At 43.4% G+C, this 23,634-nt stretch overlaps 1 protein-coding gene across 16 annotated transcripts in view; it reads left to right on the top strand.

Annotated features, from left to right (window-relative positions):
• The window catches only part of FNBP4 (formin binding protein 4), a 46,968-nt gene that overhangs the window by 8,517 nt on the left and 14,817 nt on the right, over positions 1 to 23,634 (top strand). For 3 of the 16 annotated variants that reach the window (XM_089326501.1, XM_008270726.5, XM_008270732.5), the window contains exons 4-12: positions 316 to 502; positions 3,386 to 3,533; positions 3,649 to 3,769; positions 6,259 to 6,600; positions 9,303 to 9,513; positions 13,689 to 13,813; positions 16,913 to 17,017; positions 17,827 to 17,960; positions 18,942 to 19,129. In XM_089326501.1, coding sequence (XP_089182627.1) covers positions 316 to 502; positions 3,386 to 3,533; positions 3,649 to 3,769; positions 6,259 to 6,600; positions 9,303 to 9,513; positions 13,689 to 13,813; positions 16,913 to 17,017; positions 17,827 to 17,960; positions 18,942 to 19,129 — 1,561 coding nt within the window. Of the gene's footprint in view, positions 1 to 315; positions 503 to 3,385; positions 3,534 to 3,648; positions 3,770 to 6,258; positions 6,601 to 9,302; positions 9,514 to 13,688; positions 13,814 to 16,912; positions 17,018 to 17,826; positions 19,130 to 21,646; positions 21,716 to 23,634 lie in introns of those variants that run through there. The other 13 variants (XR_016229451.1, XR_016229460.1, XR_016229443.1 and 10 more) reach the window with 11 other exon arrangements.

The raw sequence follows: 23,634 nt of genomic DNA on the forward strand, positions 1-23,634 counted from the left end.
GGCCATCTTCTGCTGCTTTTTCCAGGCCATTAGCAGAGAACAGGTTTGGAAGTGGAGCAGCTGGGACGCAAACCAGCGCCCATAGGGAATGCCTGCAATGCAGTTGGTGGTTTTAACTGCCATGCCATAACACTGGCTCCTCTCCTCTCATTCTCAGAGAAAAAAAGAGAGGGGTTTGTGAGAACTTGTATAATTGATTTGAGGAGCTGAGATTTGAGCTTGTTGAGTTGTGTTATATTTCTAGTGATTGCCATTTCTTCCATTTTTTGGTTTTGATGTAAGTAAGTAATGCATTCATCATTCTTCATTCCACAGGAGATTGATGCCATAACAGCTCCTCAGCCTGCAGCTCCTGTAGGAGCTTCTGCTCCACCTCCAACTCCACCTCGACCAGAACCAAAAGAAGCAACAACGTCTGCCCTTTCTTCTGCTACTTCAAATGGAACAGACTCAACCCAAACATCAGGGTGGCAGTATGATACTCAGTGTTCGCTGGCAGGAGGTAAGTAAGCCTGATCTTTTCTATTCTTTTTTTTTTTTTTTAAAGAACTCTATGCAATCCTTAAAGGTGTTCTAGATATTGACATTCCTATAGATGAAGGTCCAAATGCTTTAGCCCCAGGGGACTCAAATGGTGACTGTAGAGGCCTAAGTCAGCCAGGGTGCTTGTACATGCTCTGAAGACCCTTTACAGCTAGTTCCCAGGTAATCTGACCTCTCAGCAAACCTCCAACTGTTAGCAGGAAAACATCTATTATATCTTAAGAAAGGATGAGTTGTAGATCCTAGGGCAATTGTAAGGAAGTAGTTAAATACCCCATTGTTTCCTCTTTTTATATATAGATGACATTCTACATGGGTATGGAACGTAACTCCTTAGTCAATAATTGAGTTGGTTAACTATTATCAGGTGTTCTTCAGTTTTTACTAAGATTGTTCTGTTTTCAGTGTGATTGATAAACACACGTGAATGTGTATTTCAACCTGACTTAACGCATATATTCACCCTGTAAGAAAAATATAAATAGGGGCCGGCACTGTGGTGTAGCAGGTAAAGCCGCCACCTGCAGTGCCCGCATCCCATACGGGCGCCAGTTCAAGTCCTGGCTGCTCTACTTCCGATCAAGTTCTTTGCTATGGCCTGGGAAAGTAGTGGAAGATGGCCCAGGTCCTTGGGCTCCTGCACCCGCGTGGGAGACCTAGAAGAAGCTCCTGGCTCCTGGCTTTGGATTGGTGCAGCTCCAGCCTTTGTAGCCAACTGGGGAGTGAACCAGTGGATAGAAGATCTCTCTCTCTCTCTCTCTTCCTCTCCTGTGTAACTCTGACTTCCAAATAAATAAAAAAATCTTAAAAAAAAAAAAAAAGAAAAATATAAATAAAACCTGAAATCAAACTCAGGCTTGTGGAACAGGCAACTGACTGATTGTTTCTGGGTCAGATTGGGGTTCAGCGCTCTAGCGTAGTAGGTTAATTCTCTGCCTGTGGTGCTGGCATTCTATATAAGCATGGGTTCAGGTCCCGGCTGTTCCACTTCCCATCCAGCGCTATGCTAATGGCCTGGGAAAGCCATTAAAAACAAAAATCCTCAGTTTCATTAGATAAACAAACTTCAACTTTTTTTTTTAAATTTATTTTATTTATTTGACAGGTAGAATTAATAGACAGTGAGAGAGAGAGAGACAGAGAGAAAGGTCTTCCTTCCGTTGGTTTGCTCCCCAAATGGCTGCTATGGCTGGTGCACTGCACTGATCTGAAGCCAGGAGCCAGGTGCTTCCTCCTAGTCTCCCATGCAGGTGCAGGGGCCCAAGAACTTGGGCCACCCTTTACTGCCTTCCCAGGCCACAGCAGAGAGCTGGACTGGAAGAGGGCCAGCCGGAACTAGAACCTGGCTTTATATGGATGCTGGCACCACAGGCAGAGGATTAGGCAAGTGAGCCACAGCACCGGCCTCAACTTTTTTTTTTAAGATTTTATTTATTTATTTGAGAGGTAGAGTTATACAGCCAGTGAGAGGGAGAGACAAAGAGAAAGGTCTTTCAAATGACCACAGCGGCCAGAGCTGATCTGATCTGATCTGATCTGATCGGGAGCCAGAAGCTTCTCCCAGGTTTCCCACATGGGCACAGGGGCCCAAGCACTTGAACCATCTTCCACTCCTGTCTCAGGCTATAAGCAGAGAGCTGAATCGGCATAGGAGCAGCTAGGACCTAATCCAGCCCCCATATGGGATGCCAGCACCATAGTGCTGGCCCTAGCAGACTTTTTTTTAAAGCTGTATATGCAAAAATGATTTTTTTTAAAAAGATTTATTTGTGTATTTGAAAGTTAGTGTTGCTCCCTTGCCCGTAAAGGAACGACACTGCTCCCAGCTGATCGGTCTTCAGTAGACTTTATTTAAACAGGATAGAAAAAGAAACCCTTGAGCAAGGGGAGCTCCGAAAGAAAGGGGAAGCTCCCGTACCATATCACAAACAGCTTATATAGTATAACATTGCAGAAGCATGTAAGCAAGCTTAGTCCATGCTACAGTCCATGCGGCGGTGCTCCAATCGGGTGCCTGATCACGCACAGTCCATGCGCTCCTTGTCCAACCATAAAGGTGATCACGCACCTTCATCCAATCAAGCTCCTGGTCATGTAGCAGGCAACTCGGGTGCTAGCAATAAGCTTCCACCTGGTGTTTTCTCAGCCTTGGTCAGTGGGAAAAGAAGCACGGGAAGCCCCAAGGCCATAGTTGTTTTGACTCTAGCCTGGGGTTATGAAACGGTCCCGATATCACAGCTCAACAGTTAGAGTTACAGAGAGGCAGAGACAGAAAGTGAGAGAGAGGTGTTCCATTCCTGGTTCATTCACAAATGATCGCAGTGGCCTGGGCTGGGCCATGGTGAAGCCAGGAGTTTCATCTGGGTCTCCCACATGGGTGTAGAGGCTGAAAGACTTGGGTCATTTGCTGCTGTTTTTCCAGGCGCATTATTAGCAGGGAGCTGGATCAGCAGCTGAGACACTTAACTGGTACCCATATGGAATGCAGGCAGTGGTGCTACAGCACCAGCCCCCACGAAGATGATTCTAAATATTTGTTAAGAAAATAAGTATTGCTGTTAGACCAGTGGTCTGTAGTTGGAATAAAGGAGGGTTGTCTGGAGATAACCTTTGGTTATCCCAGTGCAGGAGACATAGTTTCCATCTAGTGAGTACAGAGGCAGGGTGCTGTGCTGCTAAACACTACATAGACTCTCCTGCATAGCAGAGACCTCTCAGTCTAAAATGTTAATAGTACCAAATTTGAGAAACCATATGTTAGATTATTATAGCTTTAGAGCTGACTTGGGTTGTTAGAACTATGGAATAATTTGTCCTTCAAAATTGTTTTGTTTTCTTCTAGTCGGAATTGAGATGGGAGATTGGCAAGAAGTCTGGGATGAGAATACAGGATGCTATTATTATTGGAACACACAATCAAATGAAGTAACTTGGGAGTTACCTCAATATCTTGCCACCCAGGTACAGGGATTACAGCATTACCAACCCAGGTAAAAATAGATATGAAAAAGAATTCACTTAAAAGGAATTTGGAATTTTGGAAACTTTTGCTGAAAGTATATGCCTTGTATTTTTCTTGCTAAACTTTTTTTTTTTTTTTTTAAGTTCTGTAACAGGTGCTGAAGCTAATTTTTCAGTGAATACAGAGATATATACTAAGGAGAAAACTGTTTCTGTTTCCAGTAGTAAAAGTGGACCAGTTGTAGCCAAGCGAGAAGTTAAAAAGGTTGGTGTTATTACTTATGTCATGTTTCAAATCTGATAATCTTTTTTTTTTTTTTTTTTTTTTAGATCTGTTTGTTTGTTTATTTGAAAGTCAGAGTCACACATAGAGAGGAGAGACAGAGAGGGCTTCCATCCGCTGGTTCACTCCCAATTGGCCGCATCTGCCAGAGCTGCTCCTATCCAAAGCTGGGAGCCAGGAGCTTTTTCCAGGTCTTCCATGCGAGTGCAGGGGCCCAAGGACTTGGGCCATTTTCTGCTGCTTTCCCAGGCCATAGCAGAGAGCTGTATTGGAATTGGAGCATCCGGGACTTGAACCAGCGCCTATATGGGATGCCAACACTGCAGGCGGCAGCCCCAAATCTAATAATTTTGAATGTTACCCTGACCACAGTTATAGAAGCCTTCTGTTAATATTTTACAACACATGTGAGCTAGGAAAAATTTCATTTCTTTTTATTGTTGTTCAACTCTTTGTAAGCAGAGCATTAATTAAGCCTTTGATTATAATGGAAACTAAAATGTTTTTCTAAAAAAATAAGTTTTAAAAATAAAAAATATTTATTACTTGCTAACAGCCAGGGCTGCTGGGCCAGGCCAAAGCCAGGAGACAGGATCTCCATCCTGCTTTCCCAGATAAATTAGGGAGATATATTAGAAGTGGAGCAGCCAGGACTTGGTCTAGTACTCTGATATGGAATGTTGATGTTGCAAGTGGTAACTTAACTTGCTGTGCCACAATGCTGGCCTCTCCATTTCTTAAAGTTTGATTTAGTTCTCTGTTTATAGCAAATATCCAGTTTCATGGGTCTCTCAGATGTTTTGGATGTCACATAGCCTACTTCGGTCATCTTGAAGGATGTGGGAGCAGGCGGGGTACTAGGTCCCCATCTCTTCAGATGGAATTATTTTATTGGGACTGCACATAAAACATTTTAAATAAAATCTAATTCTCTAAATTAAAAGCTACTCAATAAGAAAAGTAAGTTACATATTTTTTAAAGATTTATTTATTTATTTGAGAGGTATTGTTACAGACAGGAGGATACACTGGTTCACTTCTCAAATGGCTGCAGTGGTTGGAACTGAGCGGATGTGAAGCCGGAAGGCAGGAGCTTCTTATGTGTCTCCCACGGGGGTGCACGGGCCCAAGCACTTAGGCCATCTTCTACTGCTTTCTCAGGCCTTCTGCAGAAAGCTGGATCAGAAGAGGATTAGCGGGGACATGAACTGGCACCCATATGGGATGCCGGTGCCACAGGCTGAGGCTTAACCTTCTGTGCCACAGCACTGGCCCCAGTTGTATTCTTTAGAGAGAGTATATGTTGTTATACTTTATCTTGAATTAAAAATGTTTTTAATCAAAACGTACTTTTAGGGATGTTTGTTGTGGCAGAGTGAGTTAAGTCACTGCTGTTGATGCCTGTTTGCTGTATTGGAGTGCTTGGAATTGAGTCCTTACATCACTTCCAATACAGCTTTTTTTTTTTTTTCTTCATTTGTTTGAAAGGCAGAGTAAGAGACAAATAGAGGGAGAGGTTGTCCATCCACTGGATCATTCCCCAGATGGCTGAAATGGCTGAGGCTAGTCTAGGCTGAAACTAGGAGCCCAAGTGCTTAGACCATCCTCTGCTGCTTTCACAGGCACCGTTTCTCTGGAAGTAGAGCAACCAGGATTTGAACTTACGAATCCTGTATGGGATGCTGGCATCACAGGCAGCCGATGAGCCCAATGTGCCACAACAGCTGCATACCCCCTCACCCAAATCCAGTTTCTTGCTGTTGCTCCTGGGAGGCAGCAGATGATGCCGCAGCTACTTGAGTCCCTGGCACCCAGGAGGAGTTTCTGTTTCTTTGCTTTAGCCAGACCCAACCCTGGCTGTTGGGCCTTTGGGTAGTGAGCCAGTGGGTGGATAATCTTTGTCTCTCCCTCCCTCATTATTCTATTTAAGATTAATCAAAAAATACTTTTAAATTATCTAAGCTTTATAACTACTAGGGAGGGAGAACAACTATTACCCCAGTGGGAGAAAGAGATACTTTAAATATAATTGCATATTGCACTTCAGAAGTGTTTTCATTTTCCTTTAAATCGCCTTCACAGCATACCTGTGAGGTTTTTTTTTTTATCATACTGAAGAGGAAGATGAAGATTTGTCATCAGTCATGTGTTGAGCTGAAAGAGTGCAGGTTTTGTTCTAAGCTGGCCCGTGCTTCCTATTGCTAGTCAGCCTTTTGATGTCCTAAGGAACAGGGAGAGGATACATTTGAGTCCCATCCACAGCTAAGCTCTGGGTCAGGCACTGTCTCTCTGAAGTGACAGTTTCGTGTATGTAATGGTACAGGCACACACAAACATTAACCTCATGGGAATAGGTGGTTTTAAGAGTATCTAGTAACAGAAAATATAGTTATTATCAACCATTGAATTTTTCTGGAGGTGAGATTTCTTTGAGAATTAAGTGAGACTAAACTATTTTTTTTTCGTCATAGGAAGTAAATGAAGGAGTTCAGGCTCTGTCAAATAGCGAGGAGGAGAAGAAAGGAGTGGCCGCATCACTGCTTGCTCCTTTATTGCCTGAAGGAATAAAAGAGGAAGAAGAGAGATGGAGAAGAAAAGTAATTTGTAAAGAAGTAGAGCCGGTTTCTGAAGTGAAAGAAACAAGTACCACGGTAGAAGAAGGAGCAACAGTAGTAAAGCCACAGGAAAGTATGTTGGACAATGTAGAAGACCCTGCTCAGGAGGATCTTTGCAGTGTTGTTCAATCCGGAGAGAGTGAGGAGGAAGAGGAGCAAGATACCCTTGAGCTGGAGCTGGTTTTGGAAAGGAAAAAGGTAAGTTTCTGAAGGTTTCAAGTATATTTTTATTTTCAGTGTTGTCATACTTGGGGATCATTATGTTCAACTTAAAACTTCTATTGGGATTTTGTTTATCTCTTTTTTTTTTTTTTAAAGATTTATTTATTTGTAAGGCAGAATTACAGGGAGGCGGAGGCAGAGCAAGGGAGAAATATCTTCCATTTGCTGGTTCACTCCCCAAGTGGCCGCAACAGCTAGAGCTGGGTGGATCTAAAGCCAGGTGCCAGGAGCTTCTTCTGGGTCTCCTGTGCGGGTGCAGGAGCCCAAGCACTGGTGCCATCTTCCACTGCTTTCCCAGGCCGTCAGCAGGGAGCTGGATTGGAAATCGAGCAGCCAGGACTTGAACTGGGATGCTGGCACTGCAAGCAGTGGCTTTACCTATTACACCACAGTTCCAGCCCCTCCCTTTTTCTTTTTCTTTTTTTTTTAAAGATTTATTTTACTTATTTGAAAGACAGAGTTACAGAAAGAGGTAGAGACAGAGGATGGTCTTCCATCTGCTGGTTCACTCCCCAGATGGCTGCAACGGCTAGAGCTGTGCCTATCTGAAGCCAGGAGCTTCTTCCAGGTCTCTCACGCGGGTGCAGGGACCCAAGGACTTGGGCCATCTTCTACTGCCTTCCCAGGCCACAGCAGAGAGCTGGATTGGAAGAGGAGCAGCCGGGACTAGAACCAGCTCCCATATGGGATGCTGGCGCCTCATGCCAGGGCTTTAACCCACTGCACCACAGTGCCGGCCCCCCTCTCTTATTCTGTCATCTAGATGCATTTAAGCTACTGTAATAAAAACAAGATTTTTTTTTTTTTTTTTTTTTTTTTTTTTTTTTTTTTTTTTTTTTTAAGGACAGAGTTAGAAGAGGCAGGCAGAGTCTTACATCCACTGGTTCATTCCCCAGATGGCCCCAGCAGTCACACTGGACCAGGCCAGAGCTAGGAGCTTCATCTGGATCTCCTGTGTGGGTGCGGGAGCCCAAGGAATTGGACCATCTTTTGCTTTCCCAGGAACATTAACAGGCTGATTGAGCTTCTTAACAATTAACCATAGTTTTAACTGAGTGATTAAAATGCAGATTGATGAAGCCAGCGTAAAGGGTAAAGCTGCTACCTGGCTGGTGCCGCAGCCTCACTAGGCTAATCCTCCACCTTGCGGCGCCAGCACACCGGGTTCTAGTCCCAGTTGGTGCCGGATTCTGTCCCGGTTGCCCCTCTTCCAGGCCAGCCCTCTGCTGTGGCCAGGAAGTGCAGTGGAGGATGGCCCAAGTGCTTGGGCCCTGCACCCCATGGGAGACCAGGAAAAGCACCTGGCTCCTGCCATCGGATCAGCGCAATGCGCCGGCTGCAGCGCACCGGCCATGGCGGCCATTGGAGGTGAACCAACGGCAAAGGAAGACCTTTCTTTCTCTCTCTCTCTCTCTCTCTCTCTCTCTCTCTCACTGTCCACTCTGCCTAGCCAAAAAAAAAAAAAAAAAATTTTAAAAATAAAAATAAAAAGCCGCTACCTGCAGTTTGCATCCCATATGACGCCGGCTTCTCCACTTCCGATCCAGCTCTCTGCAGTGGTCTGGGAAAGCAGTAGAAGATGGCCCAAGTCCTTGGGCCCCTGTACCCAAGTGGGAGACCCGGAAGAAGCTCTTGCCTTTGGGTTGGCCCAGCTCCGGCTGTTGTAGCCATGTGGGGCGTGAACCAATGGATGGAAGACTTTCTCTCTCTCTCTCTTCCTCTTCCTCTTCCTCTTTTTCTTTCTGTCTCTCTGCCTCTGCCTTTCAAATAAATGAATCTTTCAAAAAAAAAAAAAAATGCAAGTTGACTTCCACTGGGTCACCCATGGCCTGGTTTCCATAGTTAAATGGGCCTTGTAAGATAGTAGAAGAATTGAGAGGAACCTATAATATAATGTGCCTTCCTTTTAAAAAACTGGCCAGATGGAAACTTTGTTGTGAAGTTGGTTGTTGCCTGTTTTCTGACTCTCCTGTAGACTGAAAAGGTGCTATTTTATAAAGCAAAATGTTAAGTGCTTTATAATCGTAATGCATCTTGAAAAATTTGAAGCCCTGGAAAAGAACTAGCTAGTAAAGCCTTTTCAGGGTGGATTTAGAAATAATTCCTTCCTTCCTAAGATTTATTTGACAGAATTACAGAGAGAGTTAAGAGAGAGAGAGAGCTTCCATCTGCTGGTTCACTTCCCAAATGGCCACAATGGCCAGGGCTGGGCCAGGTGGAAGTCAGGAGCCTGGACCTCTATTCCTGTCTGCTGTATAGACGGCAGGAGCCCAGACACTTGAACCATCTTCTGCTGCTTTCTTAGGGAAAGTAGCAGGGAGCTGGATTGGAAGTATAGTAGCAGAACTCACACCTGCACTCATGGGATGCTGGCATTGCTGGTGGTGGCTTAACCCGCTGTGGCACAGTGCCAGGCCCAAGGTTTGAAAATTTCTAGACACTGTCTGCTTCACATTGACATTTCTTTCTATAATCATTAATAAGCATTTATTGGGTAACGGTACAGTATGGAGCATGGAGTACAGAGCTCAGCTTTGATGGGGAAATGTTAAATGCTTCCTGTTCTACAAGGTTTTAAATCCTGAGAATATAGTCATGGTTGTTCTTGCTACTCACAAGTGTTTAAATGTTGATCAGCAGTTAATTACACTTTAATTTTATGGTCATGTTCTTTGTAGGCAGAATTACGAGCCTTGGAGGAAGGAGATGGTAGTGTATCGGGGTCTAGTCCACGTTCTGATATCAGCCAACCAGCATCTCAAGATGGAATGCGTAGACTTATGTCTAAAAGAGGAAAATGGAAGATGTTTGTTCGAGCTACCAGTCCAGAATCCACAAGCCGGAGTTCTAGTAAGACTGGACGAGAGACTCCTGAAAATGGTGAAACTGGTAATTTGAATTTCACATTAAATTGTAAAGTTGAAAGATATACAGGGGAAAACCCTTTGTTCCCTTTTTTTATTTCTTCAGCAAAAAGAGGGAAGATACCAATATTTTCCTTTTGTGGAAGTGCTGGGAAAGGAGTTTGCTCTACTTCTACTTTTTCCTGTTCCATCTCTAGTAGAGGAGTAAGCCTGAGAGTCTGGTATTCGTTGGGTCATTTATTCATAACGGAGAAGGGATTATTTTTTCCTGTAGAGGAGAAAACAAAATGAACCCCCACCCCCACCCCCTTTATTGCTTGCCGTGAAAATTTCCTTGACCTCTGTAGGGCTCTTGACATCTCCTTCGCTTACCAGTTCTAGTTGTTAAGCAAGAGGCCAGGGCGTACTACCTCTGGCAGGCCAAGCCTCATTTCTGCTCTTTGTGTACAAGTTGCCCAGCCTGTGTGTGGGTGCCTAGTTGCTCCTGTCACAAAGACCCAAGTCAGGTTTTCCAGAGTAAAGTGAAGCAAGGCCATCTTGTGTTTTCCAGTCTGTTATCAGAGAGCTCTGAATAAAGCTAGTATTTTAGTTTCCATTTGATCGCAGTACTGTGGTTGAAAGTGAGCAGTAAGATTCGAATGCCAAACAGTTGACTACATCTAGCAGAAGACACCTTCCTAGATTGTGGTAAAAAACAGAAACATAGGTAATTAAAAAATGTAGATGTTTGAATTTTTTCTTTAATCAACAGTATAGAAGCACATGACGGAAAAAAATACTTATTTATTTGAAAAAATACTTATTTATTTGAAAGAGTTACAGAGAGAGGCAGAGAGACCTTCCATCTGCTAGTTTACTCTCCAGATGGTGGTCACAGCCGGGGCTGGGCTAGGCCAAAGGTGATTCTAGGTCTCCCACATGGGTAGCAGGCTGCTTTTCCCAGGCTATTAGCAGGGAGTTGGATCAGAAGTGGAGCAGTATGGCCTGGGAAAGCAGTAGCCCCTGCACCCGAGTGGGAGACCTGGAAGAAGCTCCTGGCTCCTAGCTTCTGGTCGGCGCAACTCCACCCGTTGTGGCCAATTGGGGAGTGAACCAGCAGATGGAAGACCTCTCTCTTTCTCTGCCTCTCTTCTCTCTATGTAACTCTGACTTTCAAATAAAATAAATAATTCTTTAAAAAAAAATGGAGCAGCAGAGGGACACAAACCAGCACCCATGTGGGATGCTGGCGTTGTAGACTTTTCCTGCTATGCCACAATGCTGGCCCTATGAAGTAAAATTCTAAGACTCTATTTTCTCCTTATTTTCATTTCCTACCCCCTATGATCTATTTTCTTACCCTTTATATACATATACCCATTCAAGCTTTTCCAGTTGAAAATTTTTTCTTCATTTGAATATTTGGTAATGCTTTAAGTTTTGTACTTCTGATAGCTCTCCCTGGGCCCCTGCTCTAGGCTTATTGTGTCACCCCTTTTCTTCCTTTTATACTTGTGTAGGTGTGAATATTCATGCATTTGACAAGTTTACCATATATGAGATTGTATTATATGGATAGATTGTTACCCAACTTAATTGTTTTTAACCATTTTGTGGTATATTCATGCTTTTTTAATGCTTCCCTCATTATGAGGTGGATGTTTAAATTGTGTCCATGTTTTACTCTTTACGTATTATTATTTGAGAGTTAGAGTTACAGACCGAGAGGTAGAGATAGAGAGATCTTTCATCCAGTGATATACTCCCCAAGTGGCTGTAATTTTTGGCACTGGACCGATCTGAAGCCAGGAGCTTCCTCAGGGTCTCTCACATAAGGGCAGGAGCCCAAGCACTTGGGCCATCTTCTGCTTTCCCAAGCCAAAAACAGAGAGCTGGACCACAAGAGGGACAGCTGGGACATGAACCGGTGCCCTATGGGATGCTAGCACCACAGTGCACTTACATTATCAGAAAAACTCCTACAGGCCACTTAGATAATCCATCAAGATACAATGGAGGCCGGCGCCGCGGCTCACTAGGCTAATCCTCCGCCTAGCGGCACCGGCACACCGGGTTCTAGTCCCGGTTGGGGCGCCGGATTCTGTCCCGGTTGCCCCTCTTCCAGGCCAGCCCTCTGCTGTGGCCCGGGAGTGCAGTGGAGGATGGCCCAGGTGCTTGGGCCCTGCACCCCATGGGAGACCAGGAAAAGCACCTGGCTCCTGGCTCCTGCCATCGGATCAGCGCGGTGCGCCGGCCGCAGCGCGCCGGCCGCGGCGGCCATTGGAGGGTGAACCAACGGCAAAGGAAGACCTTTCTCTCTGTCTCTCTCTCTCACTGTCCACTCTGCCTGTCAAAAAAAAAAAAAAAAAAAAAAAGATACAATGGATAAATTGTGATATATAAGGGTACTTCAAAAAGTTGTTGGGAAAATAGAATTAAATGATTATTTTGGGGGCCTTTGTTGTGGCATAGCAGGTAAGGCCGCCACCTGCAGTGCCCGCATCCCATATGGATGCGGGTTTGAGACCTGGCTGCTCTACTTTTATATATTTTTTTAAGATTTATTTATTTATTTTTATTTGAAAGTCAGTTACACAGAGAGAGGAAAAGCAGAGAGAGATAGAGAGGACTTCCATCCGATGTTTCACTCCCCAACTGGCCGCAATGGCCGGAGCTGCGCCGATCCAAAGCCAGGAGCCAGGAACTTCTTTTTTATTTATTTATTTATTTTTTTTTTGGACAGGCAGAGTGGACAGTGAGAGAGAGAGACAGACAGAAAGGTCTTCCTTTGCCATTGGTTCATTCTCCAATGGCCACCACGGCTGGTGCACTGCGCTGATCCGATGGCAGGAGCCAGGAGCCAGGTGCTTTTCCTGGTCTCCCATGTGGGTGCAGGGCCCAAGCACCTGGGCCATCCTCCACTGCCCTCCCGGGCCACAGCAGAGAGCTGGCCTGGAAGAGGGGCAACCGGGACAGAATCCGGCGCCCCAACCGGGACTAGAACCCGGTGTGCCAGCGCCGCAAGGCGGAGGATTAGCCTAGTGAGCCGCGGCGCCGGCCAACATTGAATAATTTTTAAAACAGTATTGAGGGGCCGGTGCTGGGCGGATTAATGTCCTATTCTGTACTGCTGGCATCCCATATGGGCACTGGTTTGAATCTTGGCTGCTCCACTTTCCATCCAGCTCCCTGCTAATGTACCTTGGAAAGCATTAGAGAATGGCCCAAGTCCTTAGGCCCCACACCCATTTGGAAGATCCGGAAGAAGCTCCTGGCTCCTAGCTTTGAATCGCCTCAACTCCGGCCATTGCGGCCACTTGGGGGAGTGAACCATCCACTGATGGAAGACCTATCTCTGACTTTCAAATAAATGAATAAATCTTCAAAAAAAAGAAAGTGGAGCAGCTGGGTCATGAATCTGTACCCATGTGGATGCAGGCATTACAGGCTGTGGCTTTACCACTGAACCACCCTGTATTCCAAATTCTCACTACCAAAAGGCATCACCACCGATCCAAGGAAAGAAGGTATCAGGTGGTTTACAATTAATGTGCTGTAATTTTTGAGAACTTTATCTCTCCCACCCCCAATTTGTAAAAACTCCTTAAATATCCTAGATCTGATGTCTTGCTTTTGTAAGTACTTGCAGTCAATGTTATGGAAGAAAAGATTAGAAATGACTGCACAAAGAAAGGGAAAGTAGAAACTACAGGTATTGTGGTAAAATAGTAAATTTCATTCATAGACAAATTTCAAGAAATGTGTTTATAAAGTATTTTTGGTTTTATGAAGACAGGTTGGCAAATTAAAAGGCTTCAGATATCTTTGCTGGGGGGAAGAAAATGTATATGAGGGGCTGGCGCTGTGGCATAGCAGGTTAGGGCACTGATCCAGCCACTCCACTTCTGAACCAGTTCTCTGCTATGGCTTGGGAAAGCAGTGGATGATGGCCCAAGTCCTTGGGCCCCTGCACCCGAGTGGGAGACCTAGGGGAAAGTTCCTGGCTCCTGGCTTTGCATCGGCACAGCTCCGGCTGTTGAGGCCAGTTGAGGAGTGAACCATCAGATGGAAGACCTCTCTCTCTCTTTCTGCCTCTCGTTTCTCTGTGTAACTCTGACTTTCAAATACACACACACACACACACGTATATATGAAATAAAGAAAATGTGTATGGGACTATATTTTTCTTGATCTTTTGGTTTAATTTCACTTTTTTTGTAGCAGTTGGTGTTGAAAATTCAGAAAAAGTAGATGAGAATTCAGACAAAGAGATGGAAACGGAAGAATCTTCAGAGAAGATAAAAGTACAAGCAGCACCTAAAGCAGAAGAAGAACAAGATTTGAAAGTATGTGTATTAGATCACATAATGGAATTTCACAAATGTTTTTTTAAAAGGCCAGCCATTAAAATACTTTGTGTTAGTAAGTAGTATAAATAACTTTCACCATCTCTAAACCTAAAACTTTTGTGTGGTTAGGTTGAAATGGTCATTTTTAAGGCTTAAATGACTAATAATGATTTGATGCTGAAAATAAATTCTAACTGCGTATCACTATCAAGTTAATCTTCCATTGAAATCAAATAGCTTATCAGTATTATAATGGCTTCTCCACCTGGGAAGTACTAAAGAAACTTTTTTTGTTTGTTTATAAGATTTATTTGTTTGAAGAGCAGATCTTTAATCCACTGGTTCACTCCCCAAATGGCTGTGTTAGCTGGGGCTGGGCCAGGCCTAATCCAGGAGGTCTCCCATGTGAGTGAGTACAAGGGCCCAAATATTTGGGCCATCTTCCATTGCTTTCTCAGGCACATTAGCAGGGAGCTGGATTAGAAGTGGAGCAACTGGGACTTGAAGCAGCCCCCATCTGCGATGCCACTGTCAATAGGCAGTGGCTTAACCTGCTCCACCACAGCACCGGCCCCTGAGGAAACTAAAAGTCACAGATTTAATCACTGTGTGAAATACTTGGTTTTATACAAAGCCACATTTATTTCCAATTGCATTTCTTTTTTAAAGATACATTTATTTGAAAGGCAGAGTGGTGGAGAGAGAAGAGAAGTAGGATCTTCATCCACAGGTTCATTCCCCAGATGGCTGCAACAGCCCGGGTTTGACCAGGCTGAAGCCAGGAGCATAGAACTCTATCCGGGTCTCTCACATGGGTAGCAGGGGCCCAGGTACTTTGGCCATCATCTGCTGCTTTCCCAGGTGCATTAGCAGAGAGCTGGTTGGGAAGTCGAGCAGCTGGGACTCAAACCAGCATTTGCACTGGATGCTGGGTTTATAAGTGGCGGCTTAACCTGGTGTACCACAATGTGAGCTCCTCCAGTTGCATTGCTAATGTAATTTCCTGGAGAGGGTTGGACCAAGTAAGTGTTGACCATTTAAATATAGTCTGTTCAAAAACCCCTTGTATTCTTCAGACTTGAGCTCATTCAGTCACTAGTTAGTATACAACCATGAAGGAGGGACTGGAAGAATTAATTTTGTTTCAGGCTACGTTGTGTGGCTAATATAAACAATTGATGGATAAATAACAGCTTTATATAAGATTGGGAGTTATTTGGGATATTTTTAGAAGTTTTATTTTGTTTGACAAATTCGCAGAGATTTCCCATATGGTTCTTCATTTCCCAAATGTATACAACAGCTGGCACTCCATTAGACCAAAGCCAGGAGCCAGGAACTCAGTCCCACGGCAGGGACCCAAGTACTTGAGCCATTACCTGCTGCTTGGAATTAGGACTGGACCCAGGCACTCCAGTATGGGATGTGGGCATCCCAAATGACATCTTAACTGCTGTGCCAGATGACCGCCCTATTTTTTTCCAGCTTTAAGTATAATTCATGAGTAAAAATAGAGTATATTTGGTATTTACAATGCAGTGTTTTGTTATATGTATACATTTCGGTAGGTTATCCAGCACCTCACATAGTTTTCCTTTTTGCATGTGAGGTGAGGACATGTAACATTGACACTCTAACAAATTTCAAATATACAATATGATACAGCATTAGTAACTGTGGTCAGCTTAGTGTACTTCAGTTCTCCAGAACTTCCTTTATAACTGAGCTTGTGTACTTCAGCCCGCATCTCCCTATTATTCTTTCTTTAGCCCCTGGCAACCACCATTCTAGTTCTGCCATCTCTTTCTATGAGTTTTGCGAAGATTAAAATCTATTTTAACTATTGAATCCCGTGTTGTATCAGAATGAATTATGATGGTGTGAATAGGTGTGCATTTTATTTTTATAATCCATCTGTCATTATCACTTTATGTGAGTTTTACTATATATTTTAAAACTTCTAATTTTAAAAAATGTATTTTACTTATTTGGAAGGGGAGAGAGAAATCTTTCATCCTCTGGTTCAGCCTCCAAATTGCCACAACAGCTGGGTTTGGACCAGACTGAGGCCAGGAGCTTTATCTGGGTCTGTCACAAGACAGAAGGATCCTAAGTACTTGGGCCATCTTCTGCTGCTTTCCAGGCACTTTTAGCAGGGAGCTGGACCAGAGTAGAAGTCAGAACTTGAACTGATGCCCATATGGGATGCTGGTGATGCTGCAGTCAGCAGCTTAACTTGCCACACACTGGCCCCTTAATTTTAATTTTAAAATATACTTGAGAGGCTGCCACTGTGGTGTAGGGGTTAAAAGCCACCACATGCAAGGGAGGCATCCTGTGTGGGCATTGGCTCGAGTCCCAGCTGCTCAACTTCCCACCCAGCTCTCTGCTATGGCCTGGGAAAGCAGTAGAGGATGGCCCAAGTATTTGGGCCCCTGCACCTGTATGGGAAGACCTGGAGGAGGCTCCTGGCTCCTGGCTCGGATCGGCACAGCTTTGGCCTTTGTGGCCAGTTGGGGAGTGAACCAGCTAATGGAAGATCGATTGATTGATCGATCTCTCTCTCTCTCTCTTTCTGCCTTGCCTTCTCTCTATGTAACTCTGACTTTCAAATAAACAAATAAATCTTTAAAAATATATATATACTTGAAAGGCAAAGTGATATAGAAAGATACACACATGGGTGCAAACATAGAGCACTTCCATCTACTGGTTTACTTCCCAAATACAGTCAGGGCTAAGCCAAGCTAAAACCAGGAACCAGAAACTCAGTGTGACTCTTCCGTGTGGCAGGGAGAGACTCAAGTACTTGAGTACTGCCTGCCAGAGTATGTGTTAGGAAGCTGAAATCAGAAGTGGGATCAGGACTCAGATCTCCAGTAAAGCATGCAAGCATCTCAGGAGAATCTTAACTGTTGTGCCAAATGCCCACCCGCTAATTTTTATCTCCTGCATGACTAGATGCAGCTATTTGAGGAAAAACTGTTTATAGGCTGACGTACATTTATAGCATATATAACATTAAATGAAGAAATTTATATGATACAGATAATATTATTGATTTTAATTTTCCTTTTTTTCTTTCTTGCTTTACAGTTTCAGATTGGAGAACTGGCAAATACCCTGATGAGTAAATTTGAGTTTTTAGGCATTAATAGACAGTCCATCTCCAACTTTCATGTGCTACTTTTACAGACTGAGGTAATTTAATTGTTTTTGGTATGAATAGCCAATGTTTGAATGAAATGCTGTGTGTGACTGGAATCTTATCTTGTTTACATTTTAGTCCTACATTAAAGATTTTCACTGATGTATATTTGAACTACTAACCCAGGAAATAAAAAACAATACCTAAATACAGTATAATAATAAAAATAGATAATGAAAGATTTGAAAGATTTTTATATAATAGTATGCTTGTGAAAAGCATGGATATTAACACCTACAGATTTTTTTTTTTTAAGGTTTATCTATTTGAAAGTAAGGTATTTCCTATCCCCTGGATCATCCCCTAAATGGACACAATGGCCAGAGTTTATACATCATAAACCCACTTAAAAAGAAAATTTCTGAGTCCTATTTGTAAGCTGTGTAGAGTAGGATTAGATAAGCAACTGCTGTGGGAAGCTGGCTGATTTCTTTAAGAACTGAACCTTTCACTTAATTTGAATCCTAAGAATACTGAACTGAGTGAACCATCTGCCCCTCTCCCCGAGAAGTAACAAGTAAAAATTACTGGAGAGCCAAATTTAATAAAATCCAAAGTAGGGAAGACAAAAACCACTGCTGCCCATTTTCAGAGGTCCTTGAGAGTTAGCTGAGTGAAAATACGCTGCAGGCCAGCTTCCTTTTCCAGAGTCTGCAGTGAAAATGTTTTTATGAAACTGAGATGGGATTTTCCTCTTTTAGTCTCCTTTCTTTCTGCCAGAGAATAACAATATGATTTTGCAATATAAAGCTTAAGTCCCTTTCACTTCTGTCTCCTGACTTACTTCTCTGTCTGATTGTAGACTCGAATTGCAGACTGGCGGGAAGGGGCTCTTAATGGAAACTACCTTAAACGAAAACTCCAGGATGCAGCAGAACAACTAAAACAGTATGAAATAAACGCCACACCTAAAGGCTGGTCCTGCCACTGGGACAGGTACGCACTCTTCTCCCCTTTTCACCTTTCACCTTTGACATCTCAGACATGATTTGTGATCACCACCACCTGAGGACATGACAGCCTGTCTGGAGACTGAGAGCAGCTGCAGTTAGCGGTGCTGGGCAGGCGAAGCACCGCCAGCCCAGAGCTTGGCCAGCCACACATTGGAGAAACAAAAGCAATGTTTACAGTGTTCCATGTAACGGATTTTTTCCCAAGATTGGACAAAGCCGGTTTTACTCTCCAGAGTGTGCACGGAGTAGGGCGGGCTTGGGGGTTAAGCGCATGCGAGAGCTCTGTGCGCTTTACAGGACCTCTGGAAGCAACTACTCCTGATTAACCTCGGTGAAGTTAAGGAAAACTTCGTGGCTGAAGATGTGAATGAAGAACAAGATTACTATCCTCTGCCAGCAGGTCAGATGAAAACATTTCTTTTTATATTTGGCTTTTCTTGATTTTTTTTTCGTTATTTGAAATCTTTGCTCTTTTATTTTTCAGCTCCCAGATCCTCTCCCTCTCTTTAGCTTTCACTGTGTTTGATACCAAGAATATGAAATGTGAATTCCACGGTCCAAGAGGGGAAGAGTCAACTTTCACAAACTTCGTTGTTCTCTTCTTTGGAAGGGAAATTAGTGTTCTAGGCGATTGAGTCCCTTCATTAATGAAACTTGAAACCCTGTTATGCATTGGCAAAAAAAAAACAAAAACAAAAAAAGAAAGATGTTTCAAAGTCTTGTGTTGGAGTGAGAGGGCTCAGGGCTGTATTCACAGAGCTGCTGGCAGTGCAAATAGCTTTGAATTATCCTGGGTTCTCCATCCTCAATTGTCAAAGCTCTTTGTTGCCTTTGTGAATAGCAGTCCATTAAGAAGAGGTTCGTCCCTGTGAGAGCAGACTGCTGTCCTGGGACAGGACCAGACTGGACGTGTCTCTGTCAGAGAACGGGTTTTAAAACATGTGTTTTCTTTCTTGTAATTTAGGGATCATAGACGATATTTCTATGTAAACGAACAGTCGGGCGAGTCTCAGTGGGAATTCCCAGATGGTGAGGAGGAGGAAGAAGAAAGCCAAGCACAAGAAAATAGAGATGAGACCGTTCCTAAATCGACCTTGAAAGAAAAAACTGCTGCTGATTCAAATTCTACAGAAACCTCTGAGAATTCTACAGGTAGGAAGATTTACCCTGTACTAATGGGACAAAAAAAGATTTTAGAGGAAAAGCCTTATATTTATCAGAAAAAAGTCTATACAATGCCGATAAGCTTACAGCTGGAAAGAAGTGGGTTGAACTAAAAGAATACATGAGTTATACTGAATAAATTAAGACAGTGACTGGTTGGAAATCAGCATATTATTGATATGTCATACTGTGCTTGAAAATGAAAAGATGGGGCTGGCGCTGTGGCGTAGCAAGTTAAACTGCCACCTGCAGCATGGGCATCCCGTATGGGCACTGATCAAGTCCCTGCTGCTTTATTTCCAGTCCAGCTCCCTGATAGTGTATCTGGGAAAGCAGAGGATAACCCCAGTTTCTGGGCCCCTGCCACCCATAATGGAAGATCCAGAAGAAGCTCCTGGCTCCTGGGTTGAGCCTGGCCCAGCCCTAGTAATTGTGACCATTTGGGAAGTGAACCAGCAAATGGAAGATCTCTGTCTCTCCTCTCTCTGTAACTCGGCCTTTCAAATAAATAAATAGATCTTTTTTATAAAATGAAAATGTAAGCCAATATATTTTAATTTTTAAAAGATTGTCCTATAACCATTCTATCATGCTATAGACAAAACTGAATTTAAAACAGTAATGCTGATTAAGTATAACAAGCATTGTTAATATCTGTGACATAATGAAATTTTTCCTACACATTGTAGCACATTTGGACTATTCTAAGTTTTTATTGACAGGCAGAGTGGACAGTGAGAGAGAGAGAGACAGAGAGAAAGGTCTTCCTTTGCCGTTGGTTCACCCTCCAGTGGCTGCCGCGGCCGGCGCGCTGCGGCCGGCACACCGCACTGATCCGAAACCAGGAGCCAGGTGCTTCCTCCTGGTCTCCCATGTGGGTGCAGGGCCCAAGGACCTGGACCACCCTCCACTGCCCTCCCGGGCCACAGCAGGAAGCTGGCCTGGAAGAGGGGCAACCGGGACAGAATCCGGTGCCCCAACCGGGACTAGAACCCGGGGTGCCGGCGCCGCAAGGTGAAGGATTAGCCTAGTGAGCCGCGGCGCCGGCCTGGACTATTCATTTTTTAAAATCCTTCTTACAAAAATTCATTTATGGGGTCAGCACTGTGGCACATTGGGTTAAGCCATTGCCTGCTATGCCACCATCCCATATGGGCACTGGTTCGAATCCCAGATGCTCTACTTCTGATCCAGCTCCCTGCTAATGCGCCTGGGAAAGCAGCAGAATATGGCCCAAGTCCTTGGGCCCCTGCGTTCTTTTGTGGGAGACTCAGAAGAAGCTCCTGTCTTCTACCTGGCTGGACTCTAGCTGTTGTGGCCATCTAGGGAGTGAACCAACAGATAGAAGATCTTGATCTATCTCTCCCCTCTGCACCTCTGTAACTCTGTCTTTCAAATAAATAGAAAAGATTTATCTGGGAGCGAAGAAAAGAGCACATGCTCCCATCTGCTGATTCACTGCACAGATGCCCACATTGATCAGGTGGCCAGAGCTGGCATCTGGGAGCTCAGCGCAGGTCTCCCTTGTGGGTGGCAGGAACCCAACTACTTGAGCCATCACTGCTGCCTCCCAGGGTCTGCATCTGCATGAAGCTGGAGTCAGGAGCTAGAGCCAGAGATCAAACACAGGCATCCTAACCAGCAATGTAGTGCACAGCTTTATCGCTAGGCCTAACTCCTGTTTCTGGTCTGTTATACTGCAACCTCATTTCTCAACTCCACTTGGTATTATTATAAGAAGTGTGGTTAGTAGATCAAAATGAAATGAAGAAATTCTATGAAAGTATTACTAGTTTCAGAGAAACAAAGTAATTGTTAATTGAAAATTGTGAACATCCTAGTGTATATAGTTTATGTGATGGCTAGTTCTTCAGAAGAGCTGCAACTTGATTGCCACTTTATAATAAAAGATATATATATATATTATTTTTAGTATATATACTTTATATTATATGTATATATTTTTCCCCATGTCCATTTTTGTTGGATTGATGAATAAGGGGATAATGAAGCATAGTCAAAACAGCCTTTTGATGGGCAACTTGTTGATCTGTAGAAGCTGGTAGCCGTTTGTTAAAGTGGTGACATGAAGGCTAGAATCTGTGGAGTGTTTTCTAAATAGACATTTGAAAAATAAGATAGGAAATTTGTTGGTGACATAGGGAGTAAAGAGCTGAATTATTTTGTCTTTACCAAAATGATGCTTATATTCTAAATAAATGCTTCTGGATCTCATTATGAAAGTTCTAGTAATGCACCAATAGCCTAGAAATTGCCATCAGATCACTTTAAAGTCACGTTATGACTGCAGTGATAATTTTAAAACATAGCAAAAGGGTAGTTTTATTGTACTTCATGTTTTAGAAGTATGTTTTCTCAAGTTACAGGATATTTTACATCTCTTTTTTCCATAAAGAGATTTTCTTTTGAATACTTTCCTCCTCTTTGGGTGCCATAGATATATCTAATGATAGATTTTTTTTTTTATCATTGTTTACTTTTTAGTAATGAACTGAAGAGGCTTGATAATGATTGGAAGTAGCTGATTCCACTCCAAGTCACTGTTTCTTCCTTGTATGTTTCAAAGTTGTTCTGTGGTTACTGACCCTTACGTGTTCTTGCCAAGTATTAAGCTGCTTTCTCCCTTTGTTGATGATGCGTATGGTTGGTAATGTCTTCTGAAAGGTGGATCTTGAGATCTATTGCTAGTAGGGGCAGAATTGTGGTGTAGCAGGTCACGCTGCTTCCTGCAGTGCATATGGGTGCCATTTCAAGTCCCAGTTGCTTCACTTCCTATCCAACGCCCTGCTATGTACCTGGGAAAGTGCTTGGGTCTCTGTGCTCACTTGGGAGACCCAAGTGAAGCTCCTGGCTCCTGGCCTGCACCTGGCCCAGCCCCAACCCTTGCCGCCTTTTGGGGAGTGAACCAGCAGGTAGAAGACTCTGTGTGTCTCTATCTCTGTAACTCTGCCTTTCAAATAAATAAAATAAATATTTTTTTTATGTGAGCCACTGATAAACCAGCTTATAGTCTTAAACTTCTCTTGTTGAGAGTCCTTAGAAGTATATGATAAAAAACTAAGTAAAATCTAAATTTTTTTACCAAGGTCTGTGGGAGATTAAAAGCAATACTGATCACTGTTCTAAGTCTATAAAGAGAATTTATATAGTAACTGTGTGACCTTGTTGGCTCAGTAGTGACTAAAACCATCTTTTAAGGAAGAAAAATTGTTACATTGTGAAGATCCAGGGGAAAGTTTTGAAGTTCTGTTTATTTTTCTACATCATTTAAAATTCTTTTTCATTCTTTTAGTATTTGAATTTAACATCATGTCTTTGAAGACGGGGTGATATTTGAAGATATCCAAGTGTCTATATTGCTGCACTTGGGTTACTTTATGTGAGGTTTCTTATTTTAAGTAGCTACACTAGCCTCTTGGCTCAAAATACCAAGCAGTTTCACTTTGAAGGTAAAGGAAGGCTGTCGATTAGTTGAAACAAAAATATCTCAAAAGGTTTTTGAAGAGTTAAAAATATGTATCCTCACATTGCTTTAAGCTTTTTTTTTTTTTTTAAAAAACTTTTTAAGATTTATGTATTTATTTGAAAGGCAGAGATAATGGGGGAGGGGGGAGAGGAGAAAGTGAGAGAGTTAGATCTTTTATCTGCTGGTTGACTCCACAAATTGCTGCAATGGCTGGGGCTGAAACCAGGATCCAGGGGCATCTTCCTGGTCTCCATATGGGAGGCAGGGGTCCAAGCACTAGGGCCGTCTTCCTCTGCTATCCCAGGTGCATTAACAGGGAGCTGTACTGGAAATCTAGCAGCTGGGACTCAAATTGGTGCCCATATGGATGCTGGCACTGATAGGAAAATTTTAAGCTTGTAGTCTTAAAAACCTTTTTGTGTGTAATTGAAGCTTTGTTTACAATTTTAATCCTCCTTGGACTTAAATACACTTTTTTTTTTTTTTAAAGATTTATTTACTTATTTAAGACAGAGCTACAGAAAGAGTGAGGAGGAGTCTTCCATCCACTGGTTCACCCCTCAGATGGCCACAATAGCCAGGCCAAAGCCAGGAACAAAGACCTTCTTTGGGGTATTCCACATGGGTTCAGATGTCCAAACACTTGGGCCATCTTCCATTGTTTTTCCCAGGCCATTAGCAGGGAGCTGGATCAGAAGTGGAGTAGAGGCTGGTGCTGTGTGGTGGCGGCATCCCTTATAGGTACTGGTTTGAGTCCCAGCTGCTCCACTTCTGATCTAGCTCTCTGCTATGGCCTGGGAAAGCAGTAGAAGATGGCCCAAGTCCTTGGGCCCCTACACTTTTGTGGGGAACCTGGAAGAAGTTCCTGGCTCCTGGTTTCTGATTGGCTCAGCTCCAGCCTTTGCAGCCATTTGGGGAATGAACCAGTGGGCGGGGAAGACCTCTCACTTTCTCTCTCTGCCTTCTCTGCCTCTGCTGCCTCTCCATAACTCTGCCTTTCAAATAA

The sequence above is a fragment of the Oryctolagus cuniculus genome, chromosome 1 (assembly GCF_051225735.1).
Source record: "Oryctolagus cuniculus isolate XC-2025 breed Fujian yellow rabbit chromosome 1, ASM5122573v1, whole genome shotgun sequence".
NCBI lineage: Eukaryota > Metazoa > Chordata > Mammalia > Lagomorpha > Leporidae > Oryctolagus > Oryctolagus cuniculus.